This window comes from Corapipo altera, unplaced genomic scaffold, assembly GCF_003945725.1.
Source record: "Corapipo altera isolate COAL_440 unplaced genomic scaffold, ASM394572v1 56, whole genome shotgun sequence".
In the NCBI taxonomy this organism is placed as follows: domain Eukaryota; kingdom Metazoa; phylum Chordata; class Aves; order Passeriformes; family Pipridae; genus Corapipo; species Corapipo altera.
The window spans coordinates 5,388,072-5,410,200 of record NW_020884896.1 but is presented as its reverse complement, the minus strand read 5'-3'; the positions used below and the strand labels follow the sequence as shown (position 1 = coordinate 5,410,200).

The window sequence follows — 22,129 nt, the reverse complement described above, 5'->3', positions numbered from 1 at the left end:
GGGGCTTGGACTCACCGAGGAGCCAAGCACACCCAGTGCAGGGCGTTAAGTGGCTCTGCGCTCACTCCCTGCTCAGCCTTTTTCATCCCCCCATCACACCTCCATCTCCAAACCGACACTGAACTTTGAGCAACAACCCCCCACCCCTTAAACCAGCGCCAGGAGGGTCAGGCTGCCCTGAGCCGGCTCCCAAGCGGGTCTTGCCGCTGGGAGCTGCTCCGGGGAGCTGGAGAGGAAGAAAACCAGCCCGTCGGCAGGTGAGGACAGAGGCTGGTGCAGAGCCCACGGGATCGGACCCCTTCAAGGCAGGATTGATCCTGATAGCCCCAAACCCACAGCAGGGGAGAGGCGGAGGCGTCCCCTTCCCGCAGGCAGGGCCAGGGCGGAGAGCAGGCAGCAGCACCGCCGGGGACACACACACACAAAGGCAAGAAGAAGCACTTGCTTTCGCTGAGCGAGGGGATGGATTTGGGCCGGCAGCAGGGCAGCAGTTTGAGGAATCGCTGCTTCAGCGCTTTTTTAGTTTGGACTGGCGGATTGCCTGGAAGAAAGAAGGAGTCACCAAGCAGAAGAAGAGTTAACAGAGCATCGGCCCCGGTCCCGGCGGGCAGCAGGGTTGGGCACCCGGCGCGGGGTGAGCGGGGCCGGAGGCAGCACATGCAGCGTGAGGCTGGAGGAGCAGGAAGGCAAAGCCCAGCCGAGGCTCTGCTCAGCCTTCCTGCTTCATCCCAGGACAAACCCGGCACGCAAATTTCCCTCCTTGGGAAGGATGTGGGTGGCAAAGGGGCAACCCTGCTGAGCTACCCACACTCAGCACCTCTGCACCCACTCATCGGAGCATGTCAGGGAGCACTGGAGACAATCAGGCACCCAGAAAACCAGGAGATGGCAGAGCTGGACTCTGCCCTTTAGCCTTGAGGACAAATATCTGCTCCCTGGGGACCCTCCCCATAGGGCTGTGCAGGGAGACAGGGTAGGATGAAGGCCAAGAAATAGCCTTTGGCTGAGCCAGGGCATTGCATCCTCCCCTAGCTCAGGCTGGGTTTGATCCTGTTGGCACCTGAAGGCTGAAGGCAAAGCGTGCACTGAATCCCGCCATGCAGTCCAGACTGCAGCATGCACCCCCACCCCAGCACAACACTGGGACCCGAGTCCAGGGACCTGCTTGAGACAGCCAGAAGGGGAACAAGGCTCAGGGCTTTGCCTTGGCCAGGCTATGGGCAGGGTGAGGGGCTCCTCACACCAGCCTGGCCCATGGCCATCACATTCAAGTGGCCCTGCATAAACAGTAGGTCCCCTCACTGCACTGACCCACCTGACACACCCTATTCCCCCATTTGGACCCCAATGACTTTGCTAAGCCCTATCTCTCCCACTTGGTATTCCCTCATGGCTGCAGACCCACTCCCTCCCTTCCCGCAGTGCCTCAAGCCAGCAAACTCAGCACAGGACTAATGCTGCAGGTGGGGAAGGGAGGAAGAGGAGGGGATGAAGGCCATGCTGGGCTCCAGCCCCCAAAGGGAGGCAAACAGCAGCATGGAGCACAAATGATACGAAAGGTGCAAAGTCCCTTTGGGGCTCTGGTGAAACTGCGTTTGGTCCAAGCATCCTGGACATCTGCAAGCAGCAGGTCACAATGCCTGTGCATCCCAAACCCTGGTTGTGGAGTTGTTTCTTTAGGGGGCCAGCAGATGGGGCTTCTCTAGCAGCTTTCTTAGCCTTGGGGGGCTAAGACGAGACCCAGATGACAGAGAAATGGTGTTACATGGTACCCAGCACGAGGATAGGGATGTGGGTCTGCATCCAGCACCTACAGGTAGGCTTCTGAGTGCCCACAGGCAGGACCTGGGACCCTTTGAGATTACACCAGTGCAGCAGGCTGGGATAGGGAGATCCATCATTCTGGGGGATGGAGAACAGCTCCAGGAGGTCATTGTCCTAGCAGGACATCACACAAAGCCACTCAGACAGTGAAAACTCTCCCCAAGGAAGTGGCATCCACAGCAGGTGCCAGGGATGTGCAAACACATAGGAATGAACAAATGCACCCCCTGGCATTCATCAGGGGGTGACAGGCAAGAGTGGGGACCAGGATCGTGGCACTGGCATAAAAGCACAACCTGGCTCCTGTCTGCCCCAGGGTTTGCAGGCAGGAGAGGAAAGAGGATTTTTCCTTCCTAGAAGTGGACATCAGCTATACATAAACCATGATTTTGTCCCAGATATGTTTCCAGGGCCTTATTTTGCAGAGAGAAAGGGAAATTGCACCTTTCAGCTTTCCAAGGATGCTTTGCTGCCAGGTCCCTCCAACAGAGTGGAGCTCTGGGAACAGACCTGGTAGGCAGGAATGTCCTCTTTGCCCAGGAGGAGAAGGAGAAGGGACAGGATGGGCAGAGCAACACCCAATATTGGATCATGGACTGGGGAGGGAGCAGGGCAGGAGGGAAACCACACAGCGAGAGAGATGCAACAGAGAGTAAACTGTGGTTGGACTCACAGGGGCAGCAGGTATAGGCACGTGCAGTAGGTCAGGTCGGGTGCAAGTTACACTTTAGTTTGTTATAAAGAAGGAAAAAGAAAAAAATAAAGAACATGGGCATTTGCTTAATAAGGAAACCAAAGGGGACCCAATTCCTGGGTCCCCAGGACAGGGGAGGGAACATGTTCAGCACATGCAGCTTAAAAATAGGAGAGGGGTGACCCGGGCTGGGGCTTTGCTGTCCTGGCTTTGGTGTATCCAAGGGCTCTGCTGGGTAGGACACACCACCCCCTTTCTGTCCCCAGCATCCAAATCACAAGCAAATCTGGCGGTTCCCCCTTGCTGGGAAACAGCTCTACCCAAAGACCAGGAGTGGAGCGCAACCATGAGCTGCCACTGGTCACAAGGGACATCTGCAGCACCAAGTCCTGTTCGTTTCAGGAACAGCTCCTTTTCCAGATACCGCTCTGCTCTCCACCCTTCTGCAAGGACCATCCAGCAGCTGGCACAGAACACACCAACAGAAAGGGCTGGCAGTGTTTTATCTGCGGTGGGAGGTCTGCCGGGTTAAGTGGCTTGTCACTTCCCATGCATCACTCCACAGCCTGGCAACTTCAAAATACACACACAAACTGAGCCTCCATCCTTGGGCAGCACAAGAAGGGGAAGGAATTTCCCATTCCCACCTCCACATGCTGTTGAAATGAATCTCAGAGGCTGCTGCACACTGGCTCTGAAGTAACCTATAACAGTGGATCCCTGGTCCCAGCAGTGATCACCAGCAGGACAGCCATGGACCACTTTGTACTCAGCCACCAACAGCTGATGTGTCCTTGGGGGCTGGATCCAGCCAATGCCACCATGCTGGGGGGGTTACAGAGTGCTGTACATGGCTGACGCCCCTTTCCCAGAGAGAACTCGAGCTTGGGCTGCTCCATAGTCTCTCCAGATGAAAAGTAGGAGCCAGGGTCAGCCTGATGCATAATGATGTCCCTGTCCTCCCCAGAGCCACAGCTACCAGTGCCCTCCGAGGGACAGCTGGCTGAGAAGACTAACAGCAGATCCCTTCCACAGCATCCTCCTGCTAGAAAAGACCCTACAATAACAAACCAACAGGCAGTGCCAAAACTCCCCCATCACTCTCAGTAACCTGTCAATAAACGCATCACCATGATGGGTGGAAAACGTGCAACCCACAGCACCAAGACCCCCTGCAGTGTCCCCAGCTCAGCTCCCAGGCATGCACCATTCCAGGAGGGGAGCAGAGCACCAGCAGCCTACCAGTCATGTAGCTCTCACAAACCCTGCTTGGCTCCATGGGGCAACACTAGGTCAGTCAGCAGATCAGGAGGAGCTGGTACCCCAAGGCTGATCTGTCACAGCACTCTGCCCTAGGAGCAGTGCTGGGGTGGCACAAGGCTGCTGGGCGAGAGGACCCTCTGCCTTTTCAGACAGCCTGGCAGCATAGGGAAGAGGTCAACAGTTCCCAGAATACATTCCTTTCTGTAAAAGAGCCTCTATCCCCTTCCAGAGCATCACCTTCTCCTTGGAGGCCAGAGGCAAGTCCCCAGGCTCCCCCTGCCAGGCCATGGCACTGGGTCCATCTGGGCAGCAATGCTGAACATAGCTGCCCCTAAAATCTGTGGCTGATGATCATCCCTGTGCAAGGCTCAGCTCCAAGCAGGATACCTCAGCTCCCAGTTCTGCCCACCCCTGGCAGCGCCCAGACTCTGTCAGTGCCACCAACCACAGCTCTCTGGGGTCTGCAATGAAGGCTGGCAGAAGAAAGAGAGAGTGAGTTCCCCCAGCCACCCTGGGGGATGTCAGGATGGGTCCCACCAGCAGCAGCTCTGCAAATGACCCTCATCAGTCAACAATGACAGAGCCAAGTGTAACCAAGGTGCCTTGCAGCAGCCACTGTGGCTGACATCAGCGGAATGACATCAGAGCTGGTGGGGGCCAGAGAGAGGGTCCCTGTCTGGGGGTGGGACAGGGGCAGCCTCAGCCTGGACACCTAGAGCTGGGAGAAGTAAAGCTGCCAAGTTAAGCCTATGGTTCGTGGGACAGCAGAGGCTCAGGGGCAGATATTCCCCAGTGCCAGAGGGAGGAGCAGCTGCACGACCCTTGTGCTGAGCAGATCCCGAAAGGAGAAGATAGGGCCGTGGGCCAGAAGGGGCTGCAGAGCAGAGCAGGGCTTACAGCAGCGCTGTCCCCATTCCCACCCCCAGCCCATGACAGTGCTCCCAGACAGCCTGGATGTACCCAAAGGAGATGTTGGCAGAATAATAATTTCTTCAGCCCACACCATCTACAAAATTTTATACAGGGAATGGGTCAGGATAGAGGTGCCAAGGGACTGTGAAGCACAGGCATTCTCCAAATGGAGCAGGTAAGGCTGCAGGACTGGAACATCACCCTCCTGCAAAACCCACACACAGGGACACATCCTGCCCCCATCCCATCACAGGAACCTCTCTAGCAGCAGGAATCGGCGGCACATCCAGGGTGCCAGAGGAGCTACCCAAAAAAATGCCCCAGCAGAGCAGTAGCTCCTCTTGGCTGCAAACACCATATTTCATAAGAGAACTGGTGCTCTGCATACCCATTATACAGATGCCATCCATACCTTCCCCAGTAAGGCACAGGGACAAAACCTGGACATGCCCAGCCACAGCCCAGCCAGATCCCAGGTAGCTCAAGGACATCCTCCATGACAAGGGGGTTGAAAGCACCTCATGGGCAAAGTGCCTTCCTCTCCTCCTGTCCCTCTGCTCAGCCTCTGATCACTCCTATCCACGCATCCTCCTATCACATCTCCTATCCAAGATCTGGCTACCCAAGGGGATAGGATTTGTAGTCCATTCACCTCACAGCATCCCCAGCGCCAGCAAGGAGGTAGAGGGGATGGAGGCAAAGAAACACCAAATCACACTCACACAAAGTCTGTTTGCAGCCCTTGTCTGAGCCTGGATTGTCTGCGGCGCAGCTGAGGAAGGCAGCCAAAGGAAACAAGGCAGCAGCACCATGTAGCTCCCTGCGCTCCCACCCTCACCCAGCACAACCAACAGGTCGTGTATCCATTGCTCTAACATATTTTGGGTCCTCTTCTTTGGCCACATCCACCCCTGTCCTCAACACCCACCTGGCAATCCAGGAAGCTCAACACCCACAGCAGCCTCTTCCCTCTGCAGTCCTAGCACAGCCCCACAGGGAGGGCAAAGGGGCTCTAGCTTCTTTTACCATGTTCCCCCCCACAGCCACTAATTCCTGTAGCAGTGGGAAAGCTTTGCCCTACGTGGTGCTGCACCCCACATCCATTGCTCCTTTCTCCCAGCTCCCACTCATCTCCCCAGTTACCTGCAGCCCTTTTCCCATCATCTGACAGAGACCAGCCCTCTGCAACCCGTTGCCTCCAGACTCCAATAGTCCAAACAGTCCCCATCTCCCATTAGACTTCGAGGTTTCACCCTCCACCAACAAGCAGGGCTCCAGAGAAGGGTTGTCCCAATAGATTCCTTTGCTCTCTAGATTTATTGCTTTTTCTCCAGCCTGTGATTTTCTCACCTCCCTGTGGCTGAGTGATCTCCTTACCCCTCCATCTGCTGGCTCAGAGCCCGTCTCTGAGGCAGGACACAGCAGAGTGGGGGCCCTGCTCTATGTCCAGCTGGGTCCCCTTGCTCCCCTCTCCAGGCACATCAGCAACAGCAAGAGCAAGCCAGGCCAGAGGGAATTCAGAGGGAAGCAATGTGAAAAGTGATTAACACAAGGCCGGAGGCAGAAGAGATTCAACAAGCTAATTAGGTCTGGCTGGGCTGAGCAGGACGTGTCACCATGCAGCAGCAGAGGCACAGGGTGCACCGTGGGTGCTTGGGGACCTTGGGGAGTTCAGGGCTGGGAAAGCTGCCCTGCCCTGGCAGTCACAGCCAAGGAGACCTAGGACCAAGTCCCCTTCTCGCCCCCTCTCTAGGGAGGGTGAGACAGTGCATCCCATCCTGTGTTCACAGGGATGACCAGGTATGATGTCCCTTGGTGTGGAGCATGTGGAAGAGGCTCCACAGAGGGGAGATCTTCTTCTCCAGGATCCCAGTGCTGGCAGGATGCAGCCCAGCTACAGCACAACTCAGAGTTTAAGGCTATGCTGGGATCCAAGCTCAGGGCCTGATCACAGGTACCATACATCCCTGCTGCTTCTCCTCCTTTGCAAGCCCTCACCATGAGCCCGCTCTATCTTGATTCAGCCACCAGACCCTGTCCAGCCCAGCTGAAAAACCTGTTAGCCCTTGGAAAAGGAAAAGCAAGGGTTAAATCCACTGCACATGGGGAAATCTCTGGTGCACCCTCAGGAACCCAGAACTTCCACCTGGAGCACCTGCAGTTGTCCCAGGCTAGATTTCAAAGATCTATGGCTCTGCAGCCAACCTGCCTTGACCTCTAGGGTCTGTCAAACCGACCAGGCTGGATGATACCCTGAGCCCAGGGACCCCAGCATCACATCCCTAAAGGCCAGTCCCTCCTTCAGCCAAGATGCAATACTCCTATTCAGGGTTCCTGGAAAGCAGGAGGAAAGCAGGGCTTGGCACGGGGCTTTGCTCTCACCAGCACCTCAGGGATGCTCACTTTCTCACCTCTCTGGAGTAACCCTCACCCTGAGCCAGCCATCAGGAGGTGTTCATACTGCTCACTGCCACCACCCTCCTGCCTGGCATCTTTTGGGGTGCTGGTGGCACCCAGGCAGGCTGCCCCCCCCCTCCAGTTTTTCCCCAGACTCTAGAGGAGTTTGGCACCATCCCCAGCCCTGCTTCCCCTTCCGGATCCTCAGCTCTGGGACAGCAGCAGCACCCCCCGAAGGAAGGCAGAGGCCAGCACACCCCGTGTTGGGGGCTCTCCAAGACACCCCCAATCCTGCCTCCCCCTGCACAGACCCTGACTAGCTGAGGCAGGAACAGCCCTGGGCAGGCACCAATTATCCTGCCAACAGCAATCTGCAGCTTCATCTAATATTAATCTGAGGCTGGGTGGCTCTCCCGCCTTTTCCCTCCCGCCATCCCCCCTCCCAGCCAGGACCAATTGCTCTGCTCTGAATTATTGATGCTGCACTTCAGAGGCCCAAACTGATAGTGTTTCTCTCCCCATCCTCTCTCTGCCCCATCCCAAGTGCTTGGCCAAAGCAGGCTCTTGGCAGAGGGCTGGGACCCCCCTGCATGGCTCTGCCAGGAGATGCTTGGGGCTGGGGACAGGCACAGTGGCACAGGGCAGAGATGGAGTGACACAGTCCATCATTGATTAGCCAGCTGGTAAACAACATCAGTTCCAGCATCGATAGCCCTGGAGATCCTGGAGCACAGTGCACTCAGAGGAGATGCTCCATTGCTGCTGCCAGAAATGGCTGTGCCTGTGCCACCAAGGCTGTGCAGGGTCCAAGAGGACAGAGTGCCAAGCAGACAGGGCAAGGGGGTGCAGACAGTCAGTGCTTCTGTCCAAGCCCCTGCTCAGAGAAGAGCCAGCTCCAAATGGAGGACAGTCTGCTCAGGGCCTCATCCAGCTGAGTTTGGGAAACCACTAACCCTGAAGTTCCCCCAAGGGCAGATAGAGTCTGTCTGCAAGATGCTCCCACTTAACCCATCTCCAGGGCTTGGGTATTTTTCCAGTCCCGTCTGGAGGTGCTCCATTCCCAGCCCATCACTGTGGTGGTAGGACACCTCCCAGCACAATCTGTCCGCGGGACAAAACCAGCACGACCTGGGCAGAGAGACAACCGCAGGCAGAGGACCAGCCAGAGCAGGGGAAGCGCGGCAGGCAGCATCAATGGCTCTGGAGCAGGTGGTGGAGCCCTGCGTCCATTAGCAGACCTGAGCCATTAGTGTTTGGTTTCAGGCTCTTTGTGGTCTCTGGGCTGTCACTGTCGACCGAGCCGTGGCTTGTAAACAATCCCTGAAGTGGACACAGCATTTCCCAGCTCCAAACACTGCCTAGGACCTTCCACAGAGAGCAAAATCTCCTACCTCCTGCGTCTCAAGTCGAGGGGGGGAAGTGACCCATGCAACAGGATCTCACTTGCATCCCAAAACACTGCCATTCACACACAGAACTCCTCGTAGAGTGCCCGGGGCTCAGCTCAACGTCAGCCAATTTTTGCCCCTCGAGCAATATGCTTCCCTCTCCTCTGGACACCTTTAGGCAATGGGAGCAGCTGCTGGCAATCCAGGGCACCTGGGTCTCATTCTCACTGCCACAGCTGGGGTGCATCTCGAGCCAGGCCAGAGGGAGCTGCAGCTCCCCACCATGGGAATGTAGGTGACTGGGGACAGGCATACCACTGCCCCCCTGGAGGGGTCACAGCTGATGGGGACAAGGCTGGACACAGGGCACCCCATCTCCATTCTCCTGCCCTGTCCCAGGCCAGTGAAAAGTCACTTGCGGGTGGATGAGAAGTGAACCCCAGGAAACAGAGGAGCCACACCAGCCAAGGAGTGGCCCCTGCCTTGTCCTTAGCCACTCAGCAGGGTTGCTGCAGAAGATGGGAGGCTCTCTGTCTCCGTGCTTTCCATCACACCTGAGAGATGCAGAGCAGCTGCAGTCAATGCCAACTTTAGTCCAAAGCTTCGAGCAGCTACACGAGGAAAAAAAAGCACTGGGAAGGGGGAAATCAGGGTCTGGGGAAGGCACCCCCTAAATCACCAGAAGAACTGGGGAGGGGGGTCCAAGCTGGGCACAATCAGCATGCCCTCTGCTGGGGTTCACAAGGCAGGATGCTTGCCAGGTCAGCTCCTGCCGCAGTTTCCTTCCTGGTATGATCCACTTAGGAGTACTGCTGCTGGAGCTCAGGGACATAGCGAGCAGTTAAGCAGTAACGAAAACTTTCACCCACCATGCTTTCCTGTCCCGCGAGCAGGTTTGCAAGATCAGAAGAAGACCCCTCATTTGCTCCTTCACTCCCCACCCCCAGGTACAGCCAACCCACAAGTACAGCCCAAGAGTGGTGCCAGGGAGTGCCCTGGCACTGTTTGTGGAGGGGAGCCAGCATTCACCACTACACCCAGCCTGTGTGAGAGTTAGCACTGGAGAACCAGAGCAGAGCATTCCAGGGTACCAGTGGACCAGGGAAACTGTCTGTCACCCCCTCACCCAGTACATGCCCTGATCCCAGGGGCTGGGCAGGCTGCAGCATCCTTCAGGTGGGTGTGTGCAGGCATGGGCAGAGGCTGGGCAGGGTTGGGGGACCCTTCACACAAACATCACCCTGGGAACCCAGGGAGCACCTAGCCAAACAGTCCTGACCTCCCTCCCACTATGCATAGAATCCCCCGAGTGGATCCAGATTCCAACAAGTGCATCCTGTGCACACTGCTCAGCACCTTGTACTGCCCATCCCCAGCTGGACAGCCCCCTCTGTGTCCCTCCATCCTGCCCAAGGGCCACAGGGGGCCCTGGGGAGAGCCAGGAGCAGGGAGCCCAGCAGATACCCATCCTTCCTGAGCCTGGCTGCTCTGCAAGCTGGTGCTAAGTCTGACACCTCACGCACAGAGTGAGGTGACCATGGTCTCTGGCAACATCTGGATCCTGTAGAGGTGCTGGAAAACACCCTCGTGCCCAAATGCACACTTACACACAGTCTCAGCCCACAACACCCCAGCATACATCAGTCACCACCATACAGCAGACACCCTGCCAGCCTTGTCCCCTCCCCACATCCTCAGCCACTGGGACAGGCAGGACACCCCACTCCTTGCATCCTATGCCTCTACAAGCAGCAGACGAACACCACGTCGCAGGACTCTCTCACTCTCTCATGGATGCAGCACTCTTGGAGCATCCTTAGAGGCAGCTCTGGACACCCATTGCCTGCCTCTCGTGTTCCTGGAGGCACCAGCACCACCCACACCCGTTACCTTCCAAGGACACAGGCTCGAAGAGGCCAAATTGCTCCAGCACCTTGACGAAGAGGACCAACACCACCAGCACCGCGATCATCTCAAGGCCTTCCAGGTTCATGGTGGGAGTGTCACATGGCCCCTCACTCCCCCGCCCTCTCCACCACAGTCCTGGAGCCCCGTCACCCCAGCACCATAGCCACCAGGCCACACATCCCCAGGGACACCTGCCCCTGTCCCTGGTGGGGGATCAGCTGTCACCCCTCTACTCGGGGGCACCCGCCATCGGCTGTGGGCAAGCAGCGGGTCAGCGTGAGGCTGTGGCGGGCGGCTCAAGGAGCCACGGCCGAGAGCCCAGGCAAAGCAGGGTTGTGCCTGCGAGTAAGGGTGGAGAGAGGCCAAGTGGAGGGAGGCGTGCGGGGGGGGTGGCAAGGATGGGGGGGTTGAGGGGGGAAGGAGGCATGCCCTCCCATTCCAATGACACCACCTCCATCGATTTGCTTAATGCAGTTGCTAAGGAAACGGGCCACAGATATTAAAAGGCACTTGGTTCCCAGGGGGGGACATGGGGAGGGGCAGGACAATGGGCACTGGCTAAACATCCAGGATGGAAATGACTCAGATTTGTCCTCTGTGCCCCAGACACGTCTGCCCCGTGGGGATCAACATGGCTGAGCATCATGGGAGGATGTGGGGCAACAATTCTCTCTGCCCCATTTCCAAGCAGGCAGATGGGTCCAGCTGTTTTGCTGGGAGCACCAAGGGGAGATGGGAAGCAGGGCTGTGAGAACGAGTGGGAGCAGAGGCTGTGATGCAGAATGCCCAAGACACTACCAGACCCACAGGCAGTGCAGTAATGAGCAGAAGAGGAGTAGATTCAAGGGCTGGGGATGCAATGGGACTAAGGGACCCAGCCAAGGTCGCAGAGCAGCTGGAAACAGAGGGTGAACCCAGACATCAGTGTGCCTCGAGCACACATTCACACACAGCCAACAGAGTTAAATTTAGTTCCTCTGCTTTTTTAACACAATTCCAGCTCTTGCCTGGCTACTCAATTACAAGCCACAGGGACCACTGGGGAGCCAGGTGTCCGCTGGTCCCTGCCTATCACCAGGGCTCAGAACCCTTGGGGTGCACAGCTTCCCGCAGGGACACCACTGGCACTGCCCATCTCCAGGTGGACAATTCCCACATGGTGCACAAAACAAGATCAGTTTTAACTCCAGCACCAGTGTGGCAGGCAGGGAGCAGGGCTGCCCCCATGCTACCACTGCTCCCCACCCTGCACAGTTCCCCCCAGGTACAAGGCCGGCTGCCCCAGGCAGAGGTGGGGTGGCCTTGCCCAGGCTATGGGGCACACCCCTTGCCCAGCTCTAAGGCCCTACTGCCTCCACATAGGGCCCTGCAAACAGGACTGCAGCAGAAATCCCCTTTTCTCCCTGTTGTCTTTGTACTGGGTGGGAAATATATCACCAGGGGAAGAAACGTCACCCTGGGACACCGGCGGAGAGAAGGGGATGGCAGAGGTGTTGGCTGTTACTGACAAGAGCTCCCAGCAGGGCTGTCCCACACCAATCCCCCAAGAACCCCCATTTCCAGCCCAGAAAGCTGCAGACTTGTCCCTTGGCATGGGACAGAGAGGGCTGGTGCCTCAGTCCCAGGTCACGGCACGGCCAGGCTATCTAGTGGCTCCGTGCCACGAGGCTCAGCATCTCCTGCCCATGTGGGATGTGCTCCCAAGGCTCTAACGCCAGCAGAAGATGCCAGTGATGCATCAGAGGCGTCTTGAGGAGAAAGCTGAAAGTTTTCCCTGGGGAAACATCCCTCAGGCTGGAATTTTTCAGACCTGACATTTCCTTTTCTTGGAAAGAGGCAAGTTTCCAGGCACTGAGCCTGAATTTCATGTGGCTGCCTCCCAGTTTTGCCCCAAGTCAGTCCCTCCAGGCCAGGGTGGCACAGACCTGTTGCACTCTCAGAGGAAGTTTCCCACTGACGCCAACTGCATTTTTAAAGCCATTTTTCTTGCTAAACCCCAGTTACACCCCATTATCTCCTCAAACCTCCAGCTGCTCCCAGTGCCAATGCCTGTCCTGCACACTGTGGGTCTCTTTTTGCAACCTAGTTTAGGCCAGACACAGAGTGAGAGGAGCCCTTCCAGCCTGAGACAGGGCTTGTCCCAGCAAAGAGGGTTTGGGGCAGTTCCTCTGTAAAGCAAACCTGCTGAGCCCCTGAATGGACCGTCATTGGTAACAGGTAACAGCTTCCCCTCCTGCCCTTGTGCCTGTCCCATGCCAGCCATCCTCCACAGCAGAGCAGTGATAAATCTCCGACTCACCACGTCAGGATTCCACATTTCCATGCTGGAGCCATTGATAAAAACCCTCCACTGTTTGCTGCCAGCATGACTGCAAGATCCCACCAGGACTGCCACAGGCACCTGGTGCTGGTCCCATGTCCCAGTGCCACACACCACGTCAGAGCCCAGCTCCCAACACCCCCAAACTCTCCAGGATTTCTTGCCCAGAACACGTTCCCTCCAACTGAGGGCAGATCCAGATGGGCTGGGTTCCCAAGGATGCTACTCTGTCTGGAGCTGCCCCCCGCATGGAGGAGACACATGGGACAACATGTAGGACTTCACCAATGGAGCCAGACCCTCGGCTGCCTGCAAAGGGATGTTTGAAAGCATACACACCCCACCAGAAGTGGGACAGGGATTTTCCCCCCATCCCACCAAGAGGCATCACTCCCAGAGATGTTTCCTTGCCCCTGCAGCCAGCCAGCATTTGGCCATGCCATAGGAAGAACCTTAAGGCCATGGCTGAGTTTTGCAGAGAGAGGTCACACGGATGGATGGAGCAATGCACACCCCAGGCAAGAGAGGCTCTGCACGTCCTCAGACACACGATGCCAGTGCCACCCCTCCTGCCCTGCTCCTTGCCCTGGGGTCTCACCTTGCAAAATCTCTGACACTCACATCCTACTGCAGCAGGGCTTGGAGAGACCCTTCACCAGGAAAACTGGGACCCCTACCACATCCCAGAGCTCCCAAACACACCAGCTAAGGACCAAAGATGTAGGTCATCCCCAAAGGGACCCAGAGCCCCAAAATGCAGGTTGAGGCCCTGGCATCAGCACTGGGCACCCTACAAGAGCAGGAGGCTCCAGGGAGTCCATCTGTGTCCCCATCTTGCAGGGAGGGGTAGCAGTACCTGGACACCAGCAGCATGGTGGACCCTGAAACAGCCCTGCCACCAGTGGAGCAGGACCAGGGCCAGGAGGAACAAATTAAGAGACTGAGGAGGAGATGGAGGTGCCCCAGAGAGGCAGAGAGAGGGTCCCCAATCCACCTCTCCCACACCAAGCATCTGGCTTGCCTCAGTACTTGGTTTGTGGAAGCAGATGGGATGGGCCAGCGTCACCCTGTCCCCCAAAGTCCCCAACCCCGTACCTTCAATGCCGCTGATGATTTTGAAGCAGCGAGTGGTGAACCAATAGGAGATGAGGAGGAGGATGGCAATCAGGGAGGCATAGAGCAGGCTGTCGTTGTGCAGGGATGTCTTCTCCATGGCTCCATCCCCTGTGCCCACTTGTGCCCCCCGCCCAGCCCCACTGTGCTATCTGGGGCAGCTCTGTCCCGACAGTCCCCCTGCCAGAGGAGCCGGCCACGGCGGGCAGGGAGGCGGGGGGCTGCACGGGCAGGCAGGCAGGTAATTGGGAGCGTTGTGTGAGAGCCAGGCTCCCAAACCAATTACCTTAATTGTGCTCAGGCAGCACATGGCAAACAGTTAAAAATAACCCTCCTGGCCCGGGGGGAGAGTGGCACCATCAGCCAGGAGAAGGAAGCAGGGGGCAGAGAACAGACAGGGCTCATTACCCATGTGGGTGCAAGTCAGTGCCACGGGGCAAGCAAGGCATCACCACAGCTCAAGGGCTATTCCAAGTTCCCTGCTGACCTTGGGATCCTCAGGGCTCGACTCCTTGTTGCCACCCCACAGGAGGAGCTGGGAGTTCTGGAAACAGGGCTCCCTAGGGAATGATGCTGCAGCCTAGGATCAGTGAACACCAGCATCTCTGCTGAGATGCTTGTGTCCGCCCTTGCTCCAGACATGGGACCTTGAAGGAAGGTGTCTCTGCAGTTCTGTCATCCCAGAGAGCTGGGTCTGGCAGAGAGGCTTTGGTATCTTGTCCCCTGTGTACCAGCACAGCACCTCCCCAGGGATGTCTGGGGTCATCATCTGCTTTTCTCAGCCTGGAGTCAGAGCCAACTAGCCTGTTTCCCACTCTGTGATGCTGGGTGCACTTGGACAGTGCCACCATGGGCCTGGGCACACTCACAGATCCAAAACCATGTGGGATTAGCTGTACCCATGCCTGAGACACCTCTGGTCCTGGGACTGCGCTTGGCCCCATCAGCTGCCCCATGGGATACAGATACATGGCTGAGAAAGACAGACCCAAGTGTTTCACCCCAAAATCTCTTTGCATACAAGATGTTCCATACCCACCCTACAGCTACAGCCAAGGGATGTGGCCACCCAGGTGTGGGATCAGGAGTACAGAATTTCTCCAGCTGTGCCTGTTTCAGAGAGCAGAATCCAAGCATCCAGATCCGCCACTCCCTCCCTTCTCTCTTCCCCAAGACCAACTGCTCTGAGCATCCACAGGTGACAGTGGACAGGCTGGCAAAGTGGTTCTGGCATATGCCCATGGTTCAGCCCTGGGGAGGATGGCAGGCCCTGTAGCACTTCCCCAGGCACGGCTATGCCAGGACAGGCAGCACAGGCTGGCACCAAGTGCCTCCCGTCCCACTTCGGGCTGTGATAATAACAGCCATGAAGCATCCCCCCTCCAGCCACCCCCACCCTGGCTGTCTGGTGTTGCTGGCACTGCAGCCCTGCCACCCAGCTAAATTTAACCACCCTAACAGCCACCCGCTGTGTGTAGATAGAAGTGCCTGGGAGTGGGGTTTCTTGCCCAGAAAGCAGCTCCGTGCACACAGCATGTCACAAGCACACATGGGGCAACACCCAGAGCCATCAGGTAGCCAGGTGGCTGGTCCCCATCTCCATCCTCCCAGCACCACCAGCAGCGGGGAATAGGGAACTGTGCCTTGCTGCAGAATGGGAGCAGATGGGGGACAGAACAGAGGAATCATCCATCATCAAGGGACCTGTCTCTTCAGGAGGGGACCATGCACCTTGAGCATGGCCAGGCTCAGCCCTGCTTGAGAGTCATGCCTGTGATTACCTCTAAAATGCTCTTCACCCTGTGCTGCAGGGTGTTAGGGCACTACCTCCACAAAATGTGTCATAGGACTTGCTGGACCAGAGTGAGGTGATAATCCCCAGGCACAGCTGGGCAGCAGCTGCTCAGGTACCTTGAGTGATGCTGACCCACTGGGGGGCCAGCCTGATGGATAGGAGTTTCTCCTTTTTTTTTGTTCTCGGGGCCATCATCCATTAGGGAGAGTTAAATTTAGGTTAAAGCTGATCCCTTATTACCTTGCTGCTAATCAGAGCGCGAGCAGATTATTAATAAGCACATTAAAATATTGGTGAAATGCTATTTTTGGGAGGTGAAGTCACAGTTTTAATCTGGTTAATTGATTGAGTCATTTCTCTTTCTCCTCTCTGGCGACCCGTCCTTGGTTAGCTCCCTAGGGCACCCAGCTGGGGGCCCCCCACCCCGGGGCACGTCTGGTTGGGCACCCAGTGCCTTCTGTAGAGAGCTCCATGGGACCTCCTTCACCTATGCAGGGAGAACAGAGGGGCTCATTGCCCCCCAAAAGGGGACCATAGGGTAAGATAGCAGTTGGACAGGGGGCAACATCCTGGTCACCCATGGACCAGAGCAGCGGCTGGGGAAGAGTGGATGCTGTGGAGTGGAGAAGGTTCTGCAAGCCCCGTATCCCACTCCCAACCCTGAGTTAGAGGGACATAGAGCTGCCTGGCTTTGGGTTTTACCCAACCTTGGCTTGTCCGAGAATTTGGGAGGACATTGAGAAGAGGGTTCACAGTGCTAGTCAGTGCCCCATGGCCAGCCATGCCCTCTGTGCCCATCCCAGCCCCGTGCATACCCAGCAGGGCTGTAGGGACAGCCCTTGGTGCTGCTCAGTACCACGCATGCCCAGTCCAGAGACCCAGTCGTGGGGGACACCCCCTACAGCCTCAGTGCCACTGTGCCCAGCTGCAAAGCCCAGGACACTGGGATAAAGATCTGCAGGATGTCCTTGCAGGTGGTGGGGGTGGAAGCGTACCAAAGTCCCATCCCCACTTCGCTCCATCACCTGCAGCTCAGCCCCTCATGCCCAGGGCAGAACTCAGCTGACTCATCCACTTCCCCCTTCACTCCGGACTAGTTGGCTGGTGCCCGGTGGAGCCAACAAGCAGGGATGGACCTGGCACTGCCTGCGGCACACCCAGCCTCCAGAGCCTGGCACACTGCTGGGTCTGGAGGACTGTCCCCTGATGCAGGGGGACCCTCCATCCCAGGGCTCAGGTCCCTGTGGGCAGGAAGGTAGCATGCCAGCTGGGCATGGCTCACAGCGTGGATACTGCTCCCATGTCCCAACCCCCAGTGCTGTACCAAGTGCATCTCCATGCTATCCCCGCCTTTCCCTGGCCCCAGGGATGGGCAAAGGCTGGGGAGACACAGGGGTTTCCCGAGGCGAGGAGGGGCCAGAACTTGCAAGGGGTTTTCAGGCAGGTTGGGTCCTGGCAAAGGCAGTGCAAGTCCCAGCCCTGCTCCAAGGCGTGACACTGCCAATAAGGCCTTCCCCACACTCATGGGAGGAAGTGCATCCCCCCCCAGCACTGCTGTTGCTCAGAGGGGCAGCCCAGTGGTCCTCAGCAGGGCAAGGCCATGGGGGTGGCAGCTTGCCCCCTGCACAGGGGCACAGGGACAGGGGCAGGAGTGGCACAACAGGAGTCCCAGCACACACAGGCACACAATGACCTCCCCAAGATGTGCCCATTGGGTTTAGGAGGTGGTTCTGGGCTCACACTCAGAAGAGAGGGTCCTGTCCAACTGGCTGGTCTGTGCAGGGGCTGGCATGGGGATGAGGGTCCTGCCACGGCTGTGACAGCAAACCAGGAGCACACAGCATGCAGCTCTGTCCCCAGGACCAAGCATCACAGGACACTAACAGATGCAGGCATCAGGGTGTGTCCCTGCCTTGGCTTGTGGGGCACACCCAGGGCTTTCCTGGCCAGATGGATGGAGGGCACAGCTGTGGCCCCAGAGGAGTCATATTCCTTGATACGGCAGGGAAGAGTCCGACCAGCTGCCATTTATGTGCACAGCAGTTCTTTCACGCTCCACTCTGCACCAGTCCCCTCCCCAAATAAAACATTCCCATTACCCCAAGTCCACAGGGGGCCTTTAGGGGCTCTCATTGCCTCCTGGAACGATCTTCAGCTTTGCTCCACACGGAGCTCAGTGTAACCCCTCTGCCAGGAACTGAAACGTTCAGCACCTAAACAGGATTTCCCCCCTCCCCAAATAACCTCGCAGAACTCATCAGACAGAAACCCCTCCCTCAGAACAGAGACCCCGTGTCCTCCAGGGCGGCACCTACCTTGGGAGAGAGTGCCGGTGACAAACTGATAGAAGAAGCGGATCACCCGGCCCAGCTGCCTCTTGCAGCGCTGCTGGCAGTGGCTCATGGTTCCAGCTCCCAGCGCTGGGGAGGGACCCAGCCGCACCCCCTCCCGGCCTCCAAACAGACCCCTTTCTCCTCCGAGCAGCGGGCGATGCCCGGGGGAGGACAGAGCCTTCCTGCCCGGAGCGAGCCCGCTGGCATGGGCGGCCGGTGCAGCCCGGCGGGGCGGGCAGCGACAGCGCCCGGCAGCGCGGCAGCCGCCGGCCCCGAAACCCGGCGGCGGGCAGCGGCAACTTTTGCGCGGGGATGCTCTGGTTCAGGGGGACGGCGGGACAGAGAGGCTGGCGGTGATACCCCTCCCGGGGCTCGGGCTCACGAAAGCTGACCGCCGAGAGGGAGCGAGGTGCCCGGGCGAGTTCCCCCGTGCCGTGCCCGCCGCCGGCCCCCTCCGTGCCACGAAGTTGTGGGGAGAGGTGGGGAGCAGAGTCAGGGTGATGCGGGGAGCCGGGGAGCCCGGCAGTGCCAGCCAGCTCTCCGGCAGAGGCAGATGGACGCTTCCCTGGTTGGCAGAGCCTCGGGTTGCCCCTGGCTCCCGGTCCGCCCCTTGGCACCAGACCGACCCGGCACTTCACGCCCCGGCTGGCTGGGAACCAGAGGAAGGTTGATATGGCAACCGGCAGACTCCACAGGTCCCGCTGACCAATAGGGCCCTGCTGCATCCCAGAGCCACCTCTCTCCAAGGGATGCTCCTTCCGGAGGGGAGCCGGCACCGAGAGCATCCTGCATCCTTGAGCATCAGCCATCCGTTCCCACTAAGTGCTGTGAGCATCCTGTATCCTCTGACATCAACTATCTTCTCCAGCCAGCTGGTGCTGCAAGTATCCTGCATCCCCACATATCAACCATCCGGTGCTGCAAATGTCCTGCATCCCTGTTGCCACAGCAATCCAGCACTGCAAGCATCCTGCATCCCTGGGCATCAGCCCCCCAGCACTGCAAGTGTTCTGCATCTCCAGGCATCCACTTTTGCTGTCTCCACACAGGGGAGGAGACAAGGATGGGTGCCAGAATGGGAGGAAAAGAAGTCAAACTCCAAGACCACCCAGGCTAAGAGCTGCTCGCTCCAAAGCTCAGCCTGGCAGCGAATTACTATCTTGCACAGTAATCAGAGCCAGAAGGGAGTCTGACATGTGGTGGCAATGGGATTTCCCTGCTCCCAGAGCCAGCCTGAGATGCTCTGTGCAGACTCAAGACAACATCTCTTCCTCAAGTTCCTTTTTCCCAGCTGTAGTTCCATCTCTACACTGCATTCACACCCCACACAAGCAGTATCTATCAGTTCTGAATCCATCCAGTCTCTATTATCTCATAAGTTTCATCTCTTATTAATAGGGAAGGAAGTGAACAAAAAGGGACCTGATGGAAATTACAGCTTCTTCTCCCTCAGGGATGGAAAAGGAGGTGGAGCCATGATCCAGCAAGGAACAGCCCAGTCCCTACTAATACCTCAAGAAGGAACCCCAAGGGAAGGTGCAGAAGCACCACCACCTCCCACCAATCCTATACCAGTGTTGGTATAGGGTAACCTCACCTCCTGCTCCCCAAAAGAAAGGCCATCCCCTTCAAACCAAGCTCTCCCTGTCTCTTATTCAGGTCATGCTCCTGCAAAAGACAGGCAGCCCCCCAACAGAGTGTCTCCACACCATGGCAGGACAGTGTCCCAGGGTGGGGGGACCTGGACCAGGGGATGCTGCACTGGTCACTGCATAGCTGAGCCAAGTTTGGGGAGATCCTAAAAGGGCACAACACACAGCACAGCAGGGACTGGCAACCCTACAACAGTACATCCACAAAGCCCTGGGCTGGGGAAGAGCTGCAAGGGACATCAACCTCACAAGGGGAAGGGGACAGCCAAGGCAGAGAGGACAGCTCAGTAGACAGACACAGCTGTAGGGAGAGTCTGTGAATGCAAAGCCCTGACTGAATCTACCTCCGTGAACCACCCTCCCCCACCTGAAAGCTCAGAAATTTCGGCTGCCAGCAGTGCCCAGTCCCCTTCTGCCACATTCTGGGGACAGATCTGGGGTTTAGGTCCCTCGTTCTTATCTACAGTATCCAGCAGCCCTGCTTCTGACTTAACCCCACAACACAAATACACTGGGACAGTTTCTTGCAACAATCAGATCCCATGAGCTGTGTGATACAAGGCCAGATCCTGACAATGCACAGCTCCTCCCCACTCTGAGGGAGAGGGGCAGTTCCCAGGACCACCATGGGGACCAGCCAGCACGACTCAGACCAAGGCAGCTGCAGCATCCCAAAAGCCCACGGGATACAGGAGAGGTGGCAGAACAGCCACAGGAGGGTGCCAGAGCCCACAGGACGTAACAGCAAACGAAGTTTGCAGATCGATCCCAAAAGCCACCATCTGGCTCCTTGGAAGCCAATTTCCATTTGACAGAGAAAGTTGCTCCATCTCAGCATGTCCTGGGCAAGTGAGAGATGCAAGTGCCATCCTGCACACCCTGGTCGTGATGGCCATGTGGAACAAGGGACCTCTTGTCCCCCCCCCAGGGTAGCAGATATAGACCACCCCACACCAGCCTGCAGGGACATGGCAGCAGAGAAGAGCCCAGCACCAATGTCACCCATCCCACCTCCAGGCTTGGCTGCCCACCAGCATCTCTGGGTGCTACAACCAGTCCAGAAGTGTAAAGTGATTTCCAAAGGAGCATCACCCCTCTGGGCTGGCCCTCGGCTCTCCAGAAAGGCCCTTATGCACTGACACTGAGATGGAAGTTCATGGGAACCACATGAGCTGAGCCAGGGGACTGTCCTCTCCCTCTGCACCCAGCAACCCACAGCAGGTAGTTTGCAAGGATGGTGCATTGCAGACATGAGCCAGCTTGCTCCCATCCTAGGGCTCCCTTTGAGCACACACTCTCCGGGCTGGCACCGGGGACTGTGTGTCTTGCCCTTGCAGAAAGGCAGCAAAGCCGCTTGGTCACTGACCCTGCTCCTCCCTGACAAGACGAGCGGGCATTCAGCGCAAATCAAAAGCAAGACACAAGGCAGGGCAGGCAGCCCACCTTTACAGACTCTTTCTTGCTGAAGACATCACCTGGGACACAGTCACCAGGGGTGTCACTGCAGGGTGCATCCTGCCTGCTCCTGCCTCGTAACCCAGCCTGTGGTTCTCCCAGACCTGCTCCCCCCATCAGGAGACCAGTTGTTCCTCAGCCCCTGCCCCAGCCCCAGGGGAACTCCATTCCCCAGAGTGCCTCACAGGGCAAAGGACATAATTCCCAAAAAGACATTTAGAGCCAGCCCCTGTCCCCAGAGCATCTGCTGGGCTCCCAGAGAGGACATGTCATTGCACAAACTGCAGCAATAAGAAGGAGGAAGACTATGGCTGCAGGCTTTGTGTAAAGCTCTGCTCCCCCACGTGCTTTGGCTCTGACAAGGGGAGACACTGCCTTGAATCTTCCAGTGCCGAGCCTGCATTGGGGACCAGCCCAGCTCCCCGCTGTAGGGGATAAAGGGTAAATTCAGGGAGACTGGAGACCAACATTGTCTCCTGCTTCCCTAACCCTAACCCTGAGGACTGTACCGGGACACCTCGAGCTTGAAAGCACAGAAGCCCGGGGCAGGACGTACAGGCCACGGGGCGCCCCTGTGGTGTCACGGGTGCCTGCCCACGCTCCATGCCCCCGCTTCGCGCTCCCCACTCTGCGCCCCCGCCCCGTGCCCCATTCTCGGTGCCGCCGCGGTGTCACTGCCGCCGCCTGACGCTGAGAGGAGCCCCGGTACAGCGCAGCAGAGCGGCAGGGCGGCAGGAGGTGAGCCGGGGACACGGCTCGTTCAGACGGCTGTGGCGGCTGATGGCACACGGGGGACAGGAGGGGACACGTGCTGTTGTGTCGGAGCGTGGCCCTGCACGCGTGTGAGAGGGGGCAAGGGAGCCGTGAAGGCCATCCCTGCACGGACACGTGGCCACCACGGTCCGCTGGCAGTTCCTTGCAGGTTGAAAGGGTAGTGACAGCACCGCCGGGGATGGGGACAACCAGAGCCATTCCGTCCTTCCCTACCGAAGCCCTCTCCTCCCGAGATGGCTTCTTAGCAGACCCATGCTTCCTAAGACACTGACATCTGAATTGGTACCTGTCGCAGGAGTGC

The 22,129-nt window shown here is 57.8% G+C and overlaps 1 protein-coding gene across 6 annotated transcripts in view; it reads right to left on the bottom strand.

Moving 5' to 3' along the window:
• Positions 1-22,129, bottom strand: part of KCNIP2 (potassium voltage-gated channel interacting protein 2) — a 43,977-nt gene that overhangs the window by 5,327 nt on the left and 16,521 nt on the right. Inside the window, exons 1-2 of one of the 6 annotated variants that reach the window (XM_027648047.1) lie at positions 13,802-14,267; positions 446-541 (exon numbers count right to left, since the gene is read on the bottom strand). The exons of 2 other annotated variants lie outside the window; for them this stretch is intronic. In XM_027648047.1, the coding sequence (XP_027503848.1) occupies positions 446-541; positions 13,802-13,919 (214 nt within the window). In that variant the 5' untranslated portion in view covers positions 13,920-14,267. Of the gene's footprint in view, positions 1-445; positions 542-10,368; positions 10,478-13,801; positions 14,268-22,129 lie in introns of those variants that run through there. 3 more of the 6 variants (XM_027648042.1, XM_027648043.1, XM_027648044.1) reach the window with 3 other exon arrangements.